The sequence below is a fragment of the Alligator sinensis genome, unplaced genomic scaffold (assembly GCF_000455745.1).
Source record: "Alligator sinensis unplaced genomic scaffold, ASM45574v1 scaffold643_1, whole genome shotgun sequence".
Taxonomy (NCBI): Eukaryota; Metazoa; Chordata; order Crocodylia; family Alligatoridae; genus Alligator; species Alligator sinensis.
In genome coordinates, this window is record NW_005842783.1 from 410,825 (window position 1) to 425,893 (window position 15,069).

Sequence of the window (15,069 nt, forward strand, 5' to 3'; positions counted from 1 at the left end):
TCTGTAGTCATGGGCGGATGTAGGATTTTGAAAATGGGCGTCACAACTTAAATATTAAGGGAAAAAGAAACTAGAAGCTTTACTAATATGCTAGGGGCCTACGGCTGTGGTGTTCAGTTTTAAATTGATGCAAAAAAATACAACTTTTTTGGAATGAGGAAAAAAACAGTCTGCAGGGCTGTAAACTAGGAACTATGTTACCAGAAGCAGCTAATAGAGAACAGAACTATAGAACAAAGGCAAGCTTCTTTAATGGACATCAAGACCATTAAAAAAGAGAAAGGGTCATTAACACCTGTGGAATGAAGAGCTTAGAAGGAATCAGGTAGATTTTAATGAGACAGGTCTCTTTTCTAATGGGCTTGATGTTCCACTAATTGAGCTCTATTTTCTCCTCAATTATGTTAGCAGCTCCTGGTAATTTAATTTGCATTTCACAACCCTTCAGACTGTTTTTAAACCCTTGGTAAAAGCCTGAACTCAGGTGCAGAAATAACTTTCAGTAAAGCACTGGACACACTGTCAGGATGTTCATGGCTAGATTTTACTTTATGAATCTGAGAAAAAAGTTGTACTAATGACTACAGAATGACTAATGTTAATTCTAATGACTACAGAACTAATGAACCAACAGCTTTTCATTACTTTTTGCCTAGTTAATTGAGGACCGCTGTTATAGACTCATGCATCTATACATAGATTTGTACATAAAATAGGATGTAGCAAATTAATGCATATTCCAATGAAGTGATATTTGTTTTTGCTTCAGGCTTAAAATGAATCATACAGCCTTAGGGCCCTGCTGTAGTAGTAAAGCTTCTAGTTTCTTTTGATCTGGAGGGAAATATGCATTGTGTTCTATGGGCAATGCATCTCACCCTCTATAACCCCGTTTTCAAATCTGCCCATGATCCGTCTACCCTGCCTTACACCCGTGCAGTTCTGCTGTCTCTTAGGAGCTCCTGGTAATGTAGCTCCTAGTCCACAGCCGTGCAAACTATTTTTTAACTCATTCCAATAAAGCCATAGTTGCTTTTGTGTCAGTCTCAAACTGAATAATACAGCCCTAGGCCCCTGGCACAGCAGTAAAACTTCTAGTTTCTTTTGAACTGGAGGAAAAAATGCATTGTGTGCTATGGGGTGATGCACCTCACCTCTGTGCCCCCCGTTCCAAAATCCTAGAGCTGCCCACGACATACCCTGCCTGGAAGAGACTGAAGTTAGGTTCTTACTCCCAGCTCCTTAGTGACCCAAAAAGGATTTTGCCCCAGCAGGATGAGGCTGAATATGTCTCTCCAGCAATGCAAGTCCCGCCTTGCATTTCATGCAAGAGGTTGAAGCTGGGTCCTTATTCCCAGTTCCTCAGTGCCCCGAAAAAGATTTTGCCCCTGGGTCCCAGCTCTGCATTCAGGGCTCTCGATGTACTTGACACAGGATCGGATTTGAGTGACACACGTTTCTGATGCAATTTTAAGCCTCTAGCCTGAGTAGCTCATCACCAGCCACCTTTAAGGGTTTGGACAAAGGAACCAGGGTCGGGGAATGAGTAACTAGGACTAAAGAAGTGAGAGCAAGGACCCAGCTCCATCCTCGTGGATGAGCACGACCAGCTCTTGGCCCCCTCCGCCGGCCAGAGGCCGCTCTGCTGGGGCTGCCTCCGCCTGGCGGCAGCGCCCCTCTCTCGGGGCCGGGCTGGCAGGCGGGGGCAGGTGAGCGGGGCGGACTCCTTGCTCCCGCCGTCCCCGGCACCCGCCGGACTGGTTGCGGGGCTGGAGGCAGCAGCCGACGCCGGGCGGGACGGGCGCGCCCGGCAGGAAGTGTCCCGGCAGCAGGAAGCACGGAGCCGGCTGCAGCAGGTAGGGCAGGGGCTGCGGGCTGCAGCGCCCTGGGAGGGGGCCCCTGGGCGCTGATCCCCTCCCGTTGCTCCCCTGCCAGGCAGGGAAGGGGGAGCAGGAGGTGCTTCCCCCCCGCGGCTCCGTGCTCCCAGGCTGGAGGCTGAGCCGAGCCCCCCTTCGCCTGGGCATCGCCTGTATTGCCGAGGGCTGATCCTGCTCGGGCAGGGGCTGGGCTGGAGACTTCTGCAGGTCCCTGCCAGCCACGCTGCCCAGGGCTGCTTTCCTGGCCCTTTCCTGGCCCTGGTCTGTTCCTGGCTCCGGCCAGAGTTTGGCTGGGCACCAGGGTGCGAATTAAAGGGGAGCTGAGCCCCCCCCCGAGATGAGAGCCCGCTATAAGATTTGAAAAGCGTAACCTGGGGGGGGGTCTCTGATCGGCTTCCTCCTTCACTTAGTAGGTGGACTTGTTAATCAATTAACCGGTTTAGGTTTTTTTGCACTGGTTATGATCCTATGGCCTTCCCTCACACCCCCGCTTTGTCTTTTTGTTGTCCCAAGCGATCAGTGATGTGCCCTTAATGCCCCCCTCCCCATGGGGGGGGGGGGGGGGGGGTGGTTTTTTTTGGGGGCCCTTAATGCCCCCCCCCCCAGGGGGGGGGGGGGGGTCTTAGCTTTATTTGGTGGGCTTCAGTCCCTGTTCTGGACAAGCACATCAAAAGGCCAGCCCGACTGTGCTCTGCTTTCAGTGCCTGAGTACTAGGGAGACACGGATCTTTGGGCAAATCTTTTATTAGACCAAGTAATTAGTTGGAAATATATATATATTTTTTGCAAACTTTTGGGTACAAACACCCTTCTTCATGCAGAGGGAGAGTCCCTGAGTACTAGGGAAGCACTGGAGGTCTCCCCTGAAGCCGGTGGCCTGCTTAGTACTACATTGTTTTGCTTTTTTCCCTTCCTTATTTTTTGTTAACTTTCCTGTGTGGCGGCAGTGTTTCTAAACCTCAAAAGATCTGTAGGTCGGAAAGAGGAAGTGTCTTGAGACGTAAACTGTCACGTCTCTGGGGCTGAAGGCGTGGGGAGGGTCTTGCAAGAAGCCTGCATTTCTCTTTAAAAGGGACAGCGGTAGTTGTGCAGCGATAGTTGTGCAGATCTTGTGAAAGGCATGCTGCCTCTGACCCGCAGTACTAAGGCGGTGGTGGAAAACAGCTACAGCTCTGCGCTGTCGGTGGGGTAGACCCACAGTTAAATTAGAGTTGCCACGAACACTCACACTTTCCAGAACGCAGGTCTGCGAACCAGGAAGTTCCACCTGTATCCGTACCACCCTGCTGTTGTGAACATGATCTTGCAGCCTTTAGTGGCAGTTCAGACAGAGTTTGAATGACAGTCCTTTGATTCAGCCCCTTGGCATGTGGGGAGGACAGACAGCTGTCTTTCAGTCAACTTGTGTTGACACTGAGTACCATCACCCATATATTGCCTCGGGTTTAAGAGTTATTTCAGGCCGTGTTGCACTGTGTATTTCGAAACAGGATTTTGTTTTCCTTTTTAAAGTGTTATTAGGTTAAAAGGAAACACAAGGAGTACTGACACCTAAGAATTTTTTTTATAAGCCTATTAAAATAGTGGTGTAGGGCTAGAGTGTGGACTTAGTACTTGCACAGGAGAGCAAAGCCTGTCTTCACACCTCTACGTGATGTAATAAGATTGTGGATCCCAGCATGCAGAGGTGGCTGCTGGTTGCTAGCTGTCTCAGAGAAGATGAGCACAAAGGTGGAGCAATGGGCAAAGCCTTCACTCTGCAATCTCAATGCGCTAGGCAAGTGGATCCAGTGCTAAGGATTGTTGTAACTGGCTGCTGGTATTGAAGCCAGGGGAAACAAGGGGATTGTGTCTTTGGGTGGTGCCTCTCAGATCCAGTACTTCCTGGGGTGGTACAGTTCATATGTCTCTTGCTCACTGCTGTGCTTAAAGGTATAATTGAATCCTAAGAATGGAAGTGCCAATTCAAAGCTAACTATAGTATATCATTTTGGACATTGTAGTGAAACAAGGAGATGGGAAAGGTATCATTTATCTACCAGGCTTGGGATTTTACTTTCCTACGCTTCAGTTGCTTCTTTTAAGTTTTAAAAATATCTTCTTGGTATTACTGGGTGCATCTACACATGCGCTTTAAATGCACAGTAGCCTATTTTACTGCACATTAAATCGTCACATCAAAAAAAGTGCTAATATGTTAATGTACAGTAAAAAGCTACTGTGCATTAAGCATCACTAAAAAAGGATGTGCTTTTTCTACTGTGCAGTAGGGCAGCCTAATGTGCATCTATCTAGTACCTCATATCAGAGGTACTGAATTTAATGCGCAGTAGCAAAAGCACATTAATATGTGTCTAGACGCACCCACTGAAAACAAAAGGATAGAAGATGCATTTAAATATTTTTCCTGAGTTTAGCATGTGTGCATGCTCCAATACAATAATCTTTTCTGCAAGTTAGCTATTACCCTGGTACCTAACTTTGTATCATACCAGTATCCCTTCTAAAAGATAACTTGCTTCTATGACAAAATGAGATAGTGCTGTTAATGTTTTTAGAGCTGTGTGGTTGTTACTCTTGTCATGACAGTCAGACTTTCTCCTTTTTTCCTCCTCTTTTTATTATATTTTTGGTGAGTCTGTGTTTAAACAAGATAACAGGCATCCAGTGAACTTATGGGTTGAGAGAGATGATGGGAAATGCCTGAATTTTTTTTTTTTACTGTGGATGTAGGGTGAAATTCACAGCATCTGCATAAAGTCCTCCAAACTTCTGCTTTATGTGAGCAGTTTGTGAAAAAAAATTAACTCAACACATGCTGTGCACTGCAGGTCTCTCCATGCAGCTGTTATTCCAGCTGTCTGTTCCAGGTTTGTCAGGTAGTAGGCCCACTGCCATCTCATAAACCTGGTTTTCCAGCTCACTTCTGTTGTGGCCATCATAGCAGTCTAAGTGGGATTACTTTGAAAAAGTGTTGTAGGTGTGCAGATGTCCCCAGGTGGCTGCTCCAGTAGTGGAACCCTCTGTGGAGTGTGAATGGCTGTGGAGGATGTCAGGCTAGCTCTCTGGACTAAGCAAGGAAAAGAGGAATAATGTTCATGGAGAGATGTCAGGCTGAACAAGGGACATCAGGGGGAGCCAAGGGATCCAACAACAAAAGCATAGGGGGATGTTGAGGAACAGACCAGCAAACTCTTGGTGAGAGATTTAATTCTTCCAGGACAAATTGGATTTCTCTTTCCCAGAGGTTAAAAAAGAATCGAAAGTCTCCTGAAAGAGGAGTAGTGTTAGAGTGGCGTTGTAGCCATGATGATCCAGGAATTATGTGAGAGCCAAAGGTTTATCTTTTATTTGACCAGTTGCATAGTTGGAATAAAGATAGACAAGCTTTCGAATGCAGGACATTTTTCTTCAAGATATTGCTCCCCAAAAATTCTTGTCTGAGAAAGGAGGTCAGTCTTGATACAACAGATATTGTGTTCAGTAGTGTCTACTGCTGGCAGAGTGCAAGCACAGTTCTTGGGTTCTTTGTACTAAAACAGGAGAATAAAGACTAAAGAAAAAGGCTTGCAAAGCCATGCCACCATGTGATGCTTCCTATGAATCACATGCTAAGACAAGCTCTTTTTCTTAGCAATAGTAAGCTTTATTTTTTTAATCAAGACTTTTCTTTAGTTCACATTTTTTGCTCATCTGAAGGGAGATATAGATTAATCATACATCATGTCCACTTTTAAGTCAATGCTTGAAAGCAAAGCTGCAGTCCCAACTAGCTTTAAGCTTGGTAGCTCAGGTACCAGCAGCAGTATAGCCATAGCTGCACAGAGCTCAGCATGGGCTAGCCACATACATTTTTATGCAGGTTCCCTGGTGAGTTTTGCAGCCTGCACTTAATTTGGGTGTTACTGTTAGCACCTGAGCTATGTTGTTTAAAGCACTGTTGGGTATGCCTCCACAAACTACAGCCACACCTTTCATTACAATACACTTCCCCTTAGGATTACTGTTCATCAACTGGCTTGAGCCTGCTGCCAAACAGCAGCACAGCTAGTGCACCACATGCTACCTGTAAGAAAGAATGTTGTGCGTCTTTCGTCATTGGAAAAAGGTTTGAGTCAACTGTATTGGACCAAATCTTGGTACACCCTCCAGTACATTAGATGTTGGACTGCTTTTGATGTGCTAAATGACATTTTTGTCATTTGCAGCAGGTATCACCAAACTAAATTCCTTGAGCCAGAACCTCCTACTAAGAGGTTGGATCCAGCCTGCAGAGGTCTGATCAAACCTGGGGGAGCACAGAGGATTGGGTGGTGCACAGTGGCTGGTCACCTCTACAGAGTCCTCCTCCACGGTCCTCCCTGCTGCTCTCTGTATCTGCACTGACCCTCTCTGCAGAGGGCCAGGTATCTACAGTGGTGTGAGTGCAGGCAGCTTGAACTCTGGCAGGGAAGGGGAGATCTGCAGCCTGCAGCAGAGAGCTGGATCATGAGCTTCAGGCCAGGGTTACAAAATGTCACCAGCCCCAATCTGAAAAAATGCCCACTGGCAATTTTTCAGAACCAAAAGCAAAACCCATTGAAGTGGGATTGTAGAGTACTGGGGTTTTTTTTCCACCCCTCTGCTTTTTACTGTCCTGACTTAAAGCACAATTTAGCCATGGCATGATCAATTTAGAAAAGGGTCCAGCCTTTCAGAGCTTAATTTTGGATTGATGTAAAACATTCATTCAGATTTTTGACATCTAGAAAACTAGTTACAATAGTTAGCTGTGTTACTGAAAGGTGGAACCTGTGAGGCTGTGATGCTTAGAGTACTAACTTTTCAATATCTCTCCTTCTTATTTTCAAAATGAACTCCTAGCGTGAAGAATTGGCAAATAAGTGACTAAATGCAGAAATAAGGAAACCCAAGAAGAAATCTGCTCAGTGACACCCCTTGAGAATCTTTCAACAACCTGCAACATCAGGCAACCTTTTTCCAAGCATTATCATTTTGTCGCCTAAAACCTGATATTAGCAGTGAAGTAGATGGCTCAACTTCCCCCTGGAATTCATTTTATCACTTTATTTACAAGAGATCAGCGGTAAGTTTTAGTACATCTAAAAAACCTTTAATCTTGGAGAATGCCAGTTCTTACCTGAGAATTATTGCTCTATTGCCTCATTCTCTTTTGAACTTTTCAACGATTAAGATATAAAGTAAGAAAATACTGAAAAAAGTGAGAAAATATTAATTTAATTTTGTAATGAAGAACATTGCCAAGGGTTTAAACTTCAGGGTGTTTAATATAAATACCAAGTGACAGAAATGTACCCAACGCCCTTTATCTATCATTAATTTTCAGGAGTTAGCAAATGAGTGCCTCTGTTACTCTGCTTCTTCATTTTCTTTTGAAGAATCAGCTTTTTATTTTTGAGCTGGTTGGTTCAGGTCAGCAAAACAGATTAATTTGCTCATACTACTGCGTGGAGGAGCTGCTTGTTCCTCCTGTGTGAATCCACTGTTCTGTATATAAAAGTGATGAAGTGCAACAGCTGTACTTGGCTGATTGCTTTTGAAAGCTTTTAATGTTTCATTCTTTTTTGGGTAGCATCAGTTCTTGTGTAATTTCTAAAGAGAGAAAAGAAACATGTCAACGTTAATGAGCAGCTCTCGGAACTTATCTTCCTGACTCCAACAGATGACCAGCTGAAACCCTGAAAGAAGAGATTTGGTTATGTAATGTGGACCTGCATGTTTTGATTATATTAAAGGCCTAAAATAAAAGGGATGAACAGGGGAACTTATCCATATATTCCATATGCAGAAAAGAGAGGACCACCATAATTATCCAGCCAGATCAGACCTCTGACCCACACACAGTCCAGAGGACAGAAGCTGGAGCAAAACACATCTTGTAAAAGGATTCCCAATTTGTCTTAAGGATTTTAGGCAATGGCAAATCCATCGCCTCCTTTGTAAACTGTTCCAGTGTTTAGCCACCCTCATTGATAGGTGCCTTATTTCAAGATTGAATGTTTTTCTTGCTTGAGCCTGGGTCAGTAAGGTAAAAAAGTCTCCCTGACAGTTCTCGGGGGAGAGACCTCTAAGAAAATCCAGCGACTTGTTCATGCTATGGTAAGTTAATACTCTAGTGTAAATGTATATAGTTAAATACTTGGCAGTACTTGGCTGATGCCTTAGAAGTGCTAGCGTCTTCTGTCTTTCTAGAGGTGCTTCCTATTAGATGGTACTCAAAATTGACTTTCTTTGGTCAGAAAAGTTAAGCCTCCACTGCATCCCCAGCATGCCCCAGGAGGCAGACCCCAAGTACCCACATACCTGATTTTGCTTGCATGCTCCAAACTTGGAAATGCTATAGCAGAGTCACTCTTGGGGCATCCTCAGTGGCTTATCTTGAGCACATAGGGGATGGGTTTTAAAGGCTGGCTGTAAAGGAATGCTCCTAGAGCTGTTTCTCTGCCACATTTCTAGTAGTGGTGCCTGTGAGCAGGATGCAGGTTGGCAGGTCATGTCTGGAGTTGTCCCTGTGAGGAGATACCAGTCATGGTTTAAGCCAGGGCTAGCCAACCTGTGGCATACTTTTCAGAAGCAGCATTGGCAGACTGGGGAGGGGACAGGCCGCCCATCAGAAAGCAGAGCAGCAGATTGGGTAAGGGAAGAAGATCCGAGTGGCACTGCAGGAGGGGGGCAAGGAATAGGTGGTTAATTTGTGGTACTCCTGTCAAAAAAGTTGCCCCCCTTGGTTTAAGCATACCCTAAGGATCCCACAGCACTTTCTACAGCAGGTTGTGTGTTAGTACAGTACAGTACAGTACTACATGGGTCTGTACAGTACTACGATCTATATTTCAGCTGGGGGCTTAAATATAAAAATGCATTGCATAAAAACAAATGCAATAGAGTTTGACTCTTGAATTCGTGCTTCTTGCTTGAACCATGCATACAGGCAACTGAATGTAATAAAGCATATTAAATGAAAATACATCACAAGGCATAACTGATTTTTATTGCTGTACTGTATGAAGCCCTAGACATGGCCGGAACCAAACTATGCCAGGGGCTGTATAAATACAGAACAAAAAGGTGGATGGTCTTTGAACTCACCATGTCATTTTTGAAGATTGATAAGCACAGAAGGAAGAAGACATGGCTCTTGCAGACCCACTGGATCTTTCAGACACCTTTTTTTTCCACTTAGGAATGCAGTAGATGTCAAACAGACCAGAAGTGTAAAAACAAGCGTTTTCAAACATGGTTTATAATAAACCCCTCTCCCCTACATTTCTAGTCACATGCAATCTGTTTGGCAACAACATCAGTTGCTTGCATGTAGCAGCAATAATATGAAAATGAGCATGTGTGTGGGGGGGAGTGTATGTGTATGTATATTATATGCATACACACACACACAAAGCAAAATAAGTTATTGTGTGTGTATATGTGTGTACACACACACACACATTACTTTTCCTATTATTTCTTTTTATTTATATATTATATTAATATTATATAATAAATAATATACTTTAGCAGCTGTAAACAAGAAGAAAACCTATGGTGCACAGATCATGGTTTGGAAATTTCTGGTATAAAAGTGTTAGACCAGCAAGAATGAACAGTTGCTTTGATGCTGGGTTAGGTTAATGGGCAAACTATTGAGATTGCTCAAGTTTACACCTTAATATAGGTTGTTTAGACCTTTTTCAGCTTTAAGAGTTTGTGATAACATGAAGTCAAAAATACTTGAAAAACGCTTTGAAATGTTTTAATAAAAATAGTTATATAAATCTAAATAAAATAATTTAAGATCTTCAATCTTTCATTTTTCTCTTTGTCATAGGTACCGGGCCTTCATTTTTGTTCTGACCTTTTTGTTGTATGCCTCCTTCCATTTATCAAGGAAACCTATTAGTATAGTTAAGGTAAGTAGAAGTGAAACACTTACTACTTAGAATCAGAAAGATATTCAAACAAAAAAGTGCACTTTTATCTTTCATAACAACAGTGTTAAAGTTTAACCCAGAGTGGTATAAAAATTAATGATGACAATTGCATTTGGCTTACAGTAAACTTTTATAATCTTTCCTAAGAACACATCTAGAATATGGCATGTACTTATCACAAGCTCAAAACAGAAAAGCAGCGTTTCCGTATGTCATCTTAACTTTCCACATGTGAGTTAAGCAAAGTAGTTGTGTAAATGTTTTGCTGGATTGGGGCTATAAATTTAGGAAAGTTAAGACTGATGAATCGGTTACAACCATATGAATGATACAAACTAATCCTCAGAAGATTTTTTAGTCATTTGTGTTATGGTTGGCTTATTTATGATGAGTGAGTAATGCAGTGATGTCAGAGATAGCAACTGAGGTTTTTATGCCTTCAGACTTGCTGTTCAAGCTGCAAATGTTCTGCTAATAAAGTAACCCAAATTTATTTCTCATATCTGTCCTTCAGTTTTATTGTTTAACACACTGTCATTCAAATTAGTTCTTCCATACTGTTTAGAAGCACTGAACCTGTAAGCAAAATAGTTGACTAGTTATATTTAATAGTTTTATTAACAGTATTGATTTAATTTCTAGTTAGACTGGCTGACCAAAGGGTTAAAGCTGAATTTTGCATTGTTCATATGAGAACCATTATGACATCTTAGCTTAGACTATGGTTGGTTGGGGTTTGAATACAGCATGGTTTGGAAGCATATTGTTTCCAAGGATGTAGTTTTCAGTCTACGCTGGTCCTGAAAATAGTGCTAGGTTTAGCTGTTTCTAGCTTGCATTCAAGCAGTGTGTGAACATTTTCTCAGTCTAATTAATAAACAAAATTCCTTTCTGTCTGTATCTCTTGGGAAGTTTAATTTAGCTACGTGTATATTTTGTATTGCTTTCAGATTTGGTAATATGCGTGTTTCTCTCTACTGATCTTTCCAAAAGTTAGAGGGTTGGGGTTTTTTTTAACTTTTACAATAAACTGTAATATCGGTTTATTGTACTCTTGCATCACCTTTTGATATAATCTGTTAACCCATAGATCCCAATTATGCAAACTTATCGGTGTTTGCATAATTCCCATATGGAATTCTAGTAATACAAGCTCCTCATAGACTCAAAGGCCATGTGCAGACATTTGGTTCCCTGGCATACCTTGTGCTACTGCTACTTATCCCCAGAGAACACCTGTGCCACACACTCTCTGGTGCATGGCAAGTTACCCCGGGTGGGGTAGGGGAGGCTGGGGCTGGCAACTTGTGCCGGCCCCAGCAGACTTACCTGTGGGCTGGAGAAACTGCAGCTGTGGTGCTCGTGCAGCTTGGAGCCTGACCAGCAGCTGGAGCATGGCTTTGGCAGGCCAGGCTCTAGTTTTGAGTGGTGCGTGCTGCAGCCACGTGCGCCACCCTGCTTTTATCCATGCAGGGTTTTTTGACCCTGGGATCTCCTAGGAGGAATGTTTGAGAGAGAAACTGAAAGACAGCATGAAAGGCAAGGATTTTGGACTAACTGCATAGTTGGGATAAAGGTAGACACAGTTTTAAATGCAAAGGTTTTGTCAGGAGAGAAGCAAGCAAGTTTCTCAGCATTATCAGGTGGCATAAGAACAAATTGCTCTTATTTACTGCAGTATCAATCCAGCTTGGTGTTGCTGAACTTGACAGAGCTATTAAGGATTTACAGCAGTCTGTCTGTGTTCACAGACTTTACATACAAGTGTTTTTGGATAAATACACCCTTCCTTTTTATACTCTTTAAATATAATGTGGTTTCCTTGATTGAGGTGACCTGCTCGTGTTTGACTTGTGTAATATAATGTACCATTGAAATGTGTTCATTGACAACTTTGGCAGCTGTTGGGTGACCTGGGCCTCTTCCCAGCATGATGTTTAGTGTGCTGTGCTGTTGCAGATGCCACCTTCAAATGAGATGTTCAGTCTGAATCCTGACTGATCTCTGATCTCCAAAGCACTTGTTGTGAGACTCCAACTGCTGAATCTGATGAGAGGCAAAATCTAATTGTCAATCTGAATTTCTCTTGCAGTTTCGGTTGAATGTAATTTTTCTCCTGTGCCTGCCTTATACAGTCAAATGCTATTACTCTTCCAGGCTTTAATATTGAGTGAAATGATACCTCTACAATATACTGGCCCCAATCATGTGCAGAAATTTATGCACATGCTTAGCAGTATGCTCTGTCAGAAATCCATTGACCTCAACAGCAGGATTCACAGCCCATAGTTAAACGTATACACAATTGCCTATTGGACTTTTATTAGTGTAGGACCTAATTCTGCTACCAGTTAAGCCAATGGCAAAACTTCCTTTGACTTCTAGTAATCCTGGGACTATGTTATCCCAATCTTATACCAATATAACATTGACTAATGAGGCCAAAATTTGACCCAATATTTGTAAAGTATTTTGAGATCCCTCAGAACAAACAGCACTATAGCAGAGTTTATTAGCCACACGGCCACTCTAGGGGGATCTGGTCCAAATACATTCATGTGTGTTAATTTTAATGAATTCAGTGGGCTTTGATTCAAGCCCCTAAATAAGCCGACTTGTTAAATTTGCTACTGCAGGATTCAGCCGCGAATGAGTTTTCAAATTCTCTTTCTGTGTTAGGGAGAACTACATAAGCACTGTGCTGCTTCAACTGAAGTTGAACTCCACTCCTACAAAGAATATGCTACCCAGAGTCAGCCTGTTAAAAAGTTACCTAATGAGTCTCAATGTGGTTGGGAGCCATTTGGTGAGCTCTTTCACATGTTCATTTTGTAACAGTGGTATTTATAGATGTGCTGGAACTTATTATTTATCACAGGGATTTTTCACGTGGAGACATGGACAGAAGAGGCATGGGTTTTGTATTTAAATGTTGACTAATCTGCTGTTGTGAATCTTCTAAATCAGGGCTGTCCAACTGCTGGGCATGCCACACCCCTGCTCCAGCCATGTGTGTCACGCAGGGAGCTTGGTTCTCGCGTCCTCTCCCATCCAGCCTCCCCCCAGTCCCCACTGCAGCACATGCAGGCCAGCTCTTTCCTACCGTATGTACAGTACCCCCTCCTTTCCCAGTCTCACACCCACCTGAAGTGCTGGCAGCCTGGTTCCTGTCTCTCACATGCACAGAATGAGCAGCCTGGCTTCCACCCTTGCTGCACACACAGCATAGGTACCCCAGTCCCTCCTGCTGCACCTCCCCACCGTCAGGAGCAAGAAGGTGGAAGAGGGCAAGGAAGCCCAAAGAACCTGTCTGCCACAGCAGGACCAACAATGCAGGGAGGGGGACAGGCAGTGGCTGCTCTGCCAGTTGGAGAGATCTGATCTAAATTTAAATTAAACTCTGTTAACTCCCGTTCAATAACTTCTTTCCATTGCAAATTGAAACAACCATCTCACCAGTGAGGACCCAACACCTTTGAAAGTGTGGGGATTTCTAAGGTGCCTAAATATTTTTAGGCTTTTGCATTTTCTTGCTTGCTTTCCTTCTTTCCTTCCTTCTTTCTAGACTTGTGTAAATAAATTGTATTTTGCTAATATATTTGTCTTCCATTTCCAAATGTTGTTTTGAGACAAACACTTACTAGTATTTTCATTGTAATGAATAGCTGAAAATACAAAATGAAAAGCTTTAAGAAACAGACATGTTCTTTATTTCTGCTGGAATATTCTCTTAAAACTAAAAAAGCATATTAGAAAAAAATTAGAAAAAGATGCATGCATGAAATATATAATGGGTTGAAAGCTCCCAATTCCAGATGCAATGGTTTCTGATTTGTTTTGCAAATGTGTTATTTAGATAAGAACAACTACAAGCAACTACTGGGAGCACTGGATTATTCATTTCTATGTGCTTATGCAATTGGAATGTATTTAAGGTAATTCTTTTATACCTTTTGAAAACTACTAATATAAATGGCTGAACTGCTTCACATGTATTGTCCTTCATCACTGGCAAGTTTCTAAGGAGTGATCATTGAAAGGGAAAATTTGGATAGCCACATACATTCAAATCCTGGATCTTGTCACTTTGAAATTATACCCGTCTTGAAACCCATATTATGGTAAACTCTGTAGGTGTGTAAGAAAGATTCCTTCTTCTCCCTTGGGCAGGCATGTATTTAAAGTCTCAACCTAGCTAACTTATCTACATCAGTATGACAGTAAAAACTTTTCAGCAAATGATTCTATAAATGAATCATTTCTATTATGACTACAGTGAAACTTCTTTGAAAAAAGGGGGGTGTTCTCATGTCAGCATCTGGCATTCAGTGAACTGAATATTGGCCGTTTAACTCTAGCGAATGATACAGATTGCTCAGTTTAATATTTCTGCTGACACTTGTCAATAAATCCTTGGTTAGAATGTTAGTTCTCTTGTTCTGGCTCTGGCTACATAGTACCCTTGCCATGCCTGGGGGACAGCACTTTCAAGCACATTACTGATGTGGACAGGTTGCTTCCCAAACTGGAAGAAGTGCTACTGAGGCCCCCTTTACACATTACAGGTATGATGCAATTAACTGGCTAATTGCACAGTTAACTGAGACCAACTACACATGCAAAGTACCTATCATGCCATAAAAAGGTCCAACCAGCTATAAAGTTAGACCTCAAAAATGTGTTCTAATTTTATAGCTGGTTGCTACCCAGATTTAATTTACTTGTTTAACAGGGTCTGCCCCTGCAGCTGAGAACTCTGTCAGCGGACTCTCCATCCCAGCAGTGGCCCCATGCACAGCTGGATCTGAGTCCCACACCTGATGGGACTCTTAGCCATGGCTGTATCCCACTCGCAGCCGGGCAGTGCCCCATCAGGCACGAGACACTCAGCCCTGATTGTGTGTGGGGTGCAGCCAGGGACATGTGTCTTGTCAGCTGTGGGACTTGCAGCTGCAGGAGCTTGCTGTTAGCCAGTGCAGAGGGAACCCAGGATAGTAGTCCCAGGCTCCCCCTGTACTGGCAGTAAGGCATGATAAGATCTGATGCTGGATCCCATGTGTGGCATGGCAGGAGACACAATTGGGTGGATTGCATGTTAGATCCCATTGTGACTTTACCTGCATGTGTTAAATGGGCCCTGAGAGATGGTGCTAATTAGTCCCTTTTGCAGTACCACATGAACATGGGTAGCCTGCTCCCAATTTCAGAGGCTGCCTTTCTAGAGCAGCATAGGGACCTAGAAG

The 15,069-nt window shown here is 43.1% G+C and overlaps 1 protein-coding gene across 5 annotated transcripts in view; it reads left to right on the forward strand.

Moving 5' to 3' along the window:
• SLC37A1 (solute carrier family 37 member 1) overlaps positions 1-15,069 on the forward strand; it is a 66,291-nt gene that overhangs the window by 15,359 nt on the left and 35,863 nt on the right. For 3 of the 5 annotated variants that reach the window (XM_014525326.2, XM_025191055.1, XM_025191056.1), the window contains exons 1-5: positions 1,803-1,856; positions 6,741-6,963; positions 9,724-9,805; positions 12,506-12,632; positions 13,683-13,761. In XM_014525326.2, the coding sequence (XP_014380812.1) occupies positions 6,908-6,963; positions 9,724-9,805; positions 12,506-12,632; positions 13,683-13,761 (344 nt within the window). In that variant the 5' untranslated portion in view covers positions 1,803-1,856; positions 6,741-6,907. Of the gene's footprint in view, positions 1-1,802; positions 1,857-6,740; positions 6,964-7,470; positions 7,998-9,723; positions 9,806-12,505; positions 12,633-13,682; positions 13,762-15,069 lie in introns of those variants that run through there. The other 2 variants (XM_025217066.1, XM_006034930.3) reach the window with 2 other exon arrangements.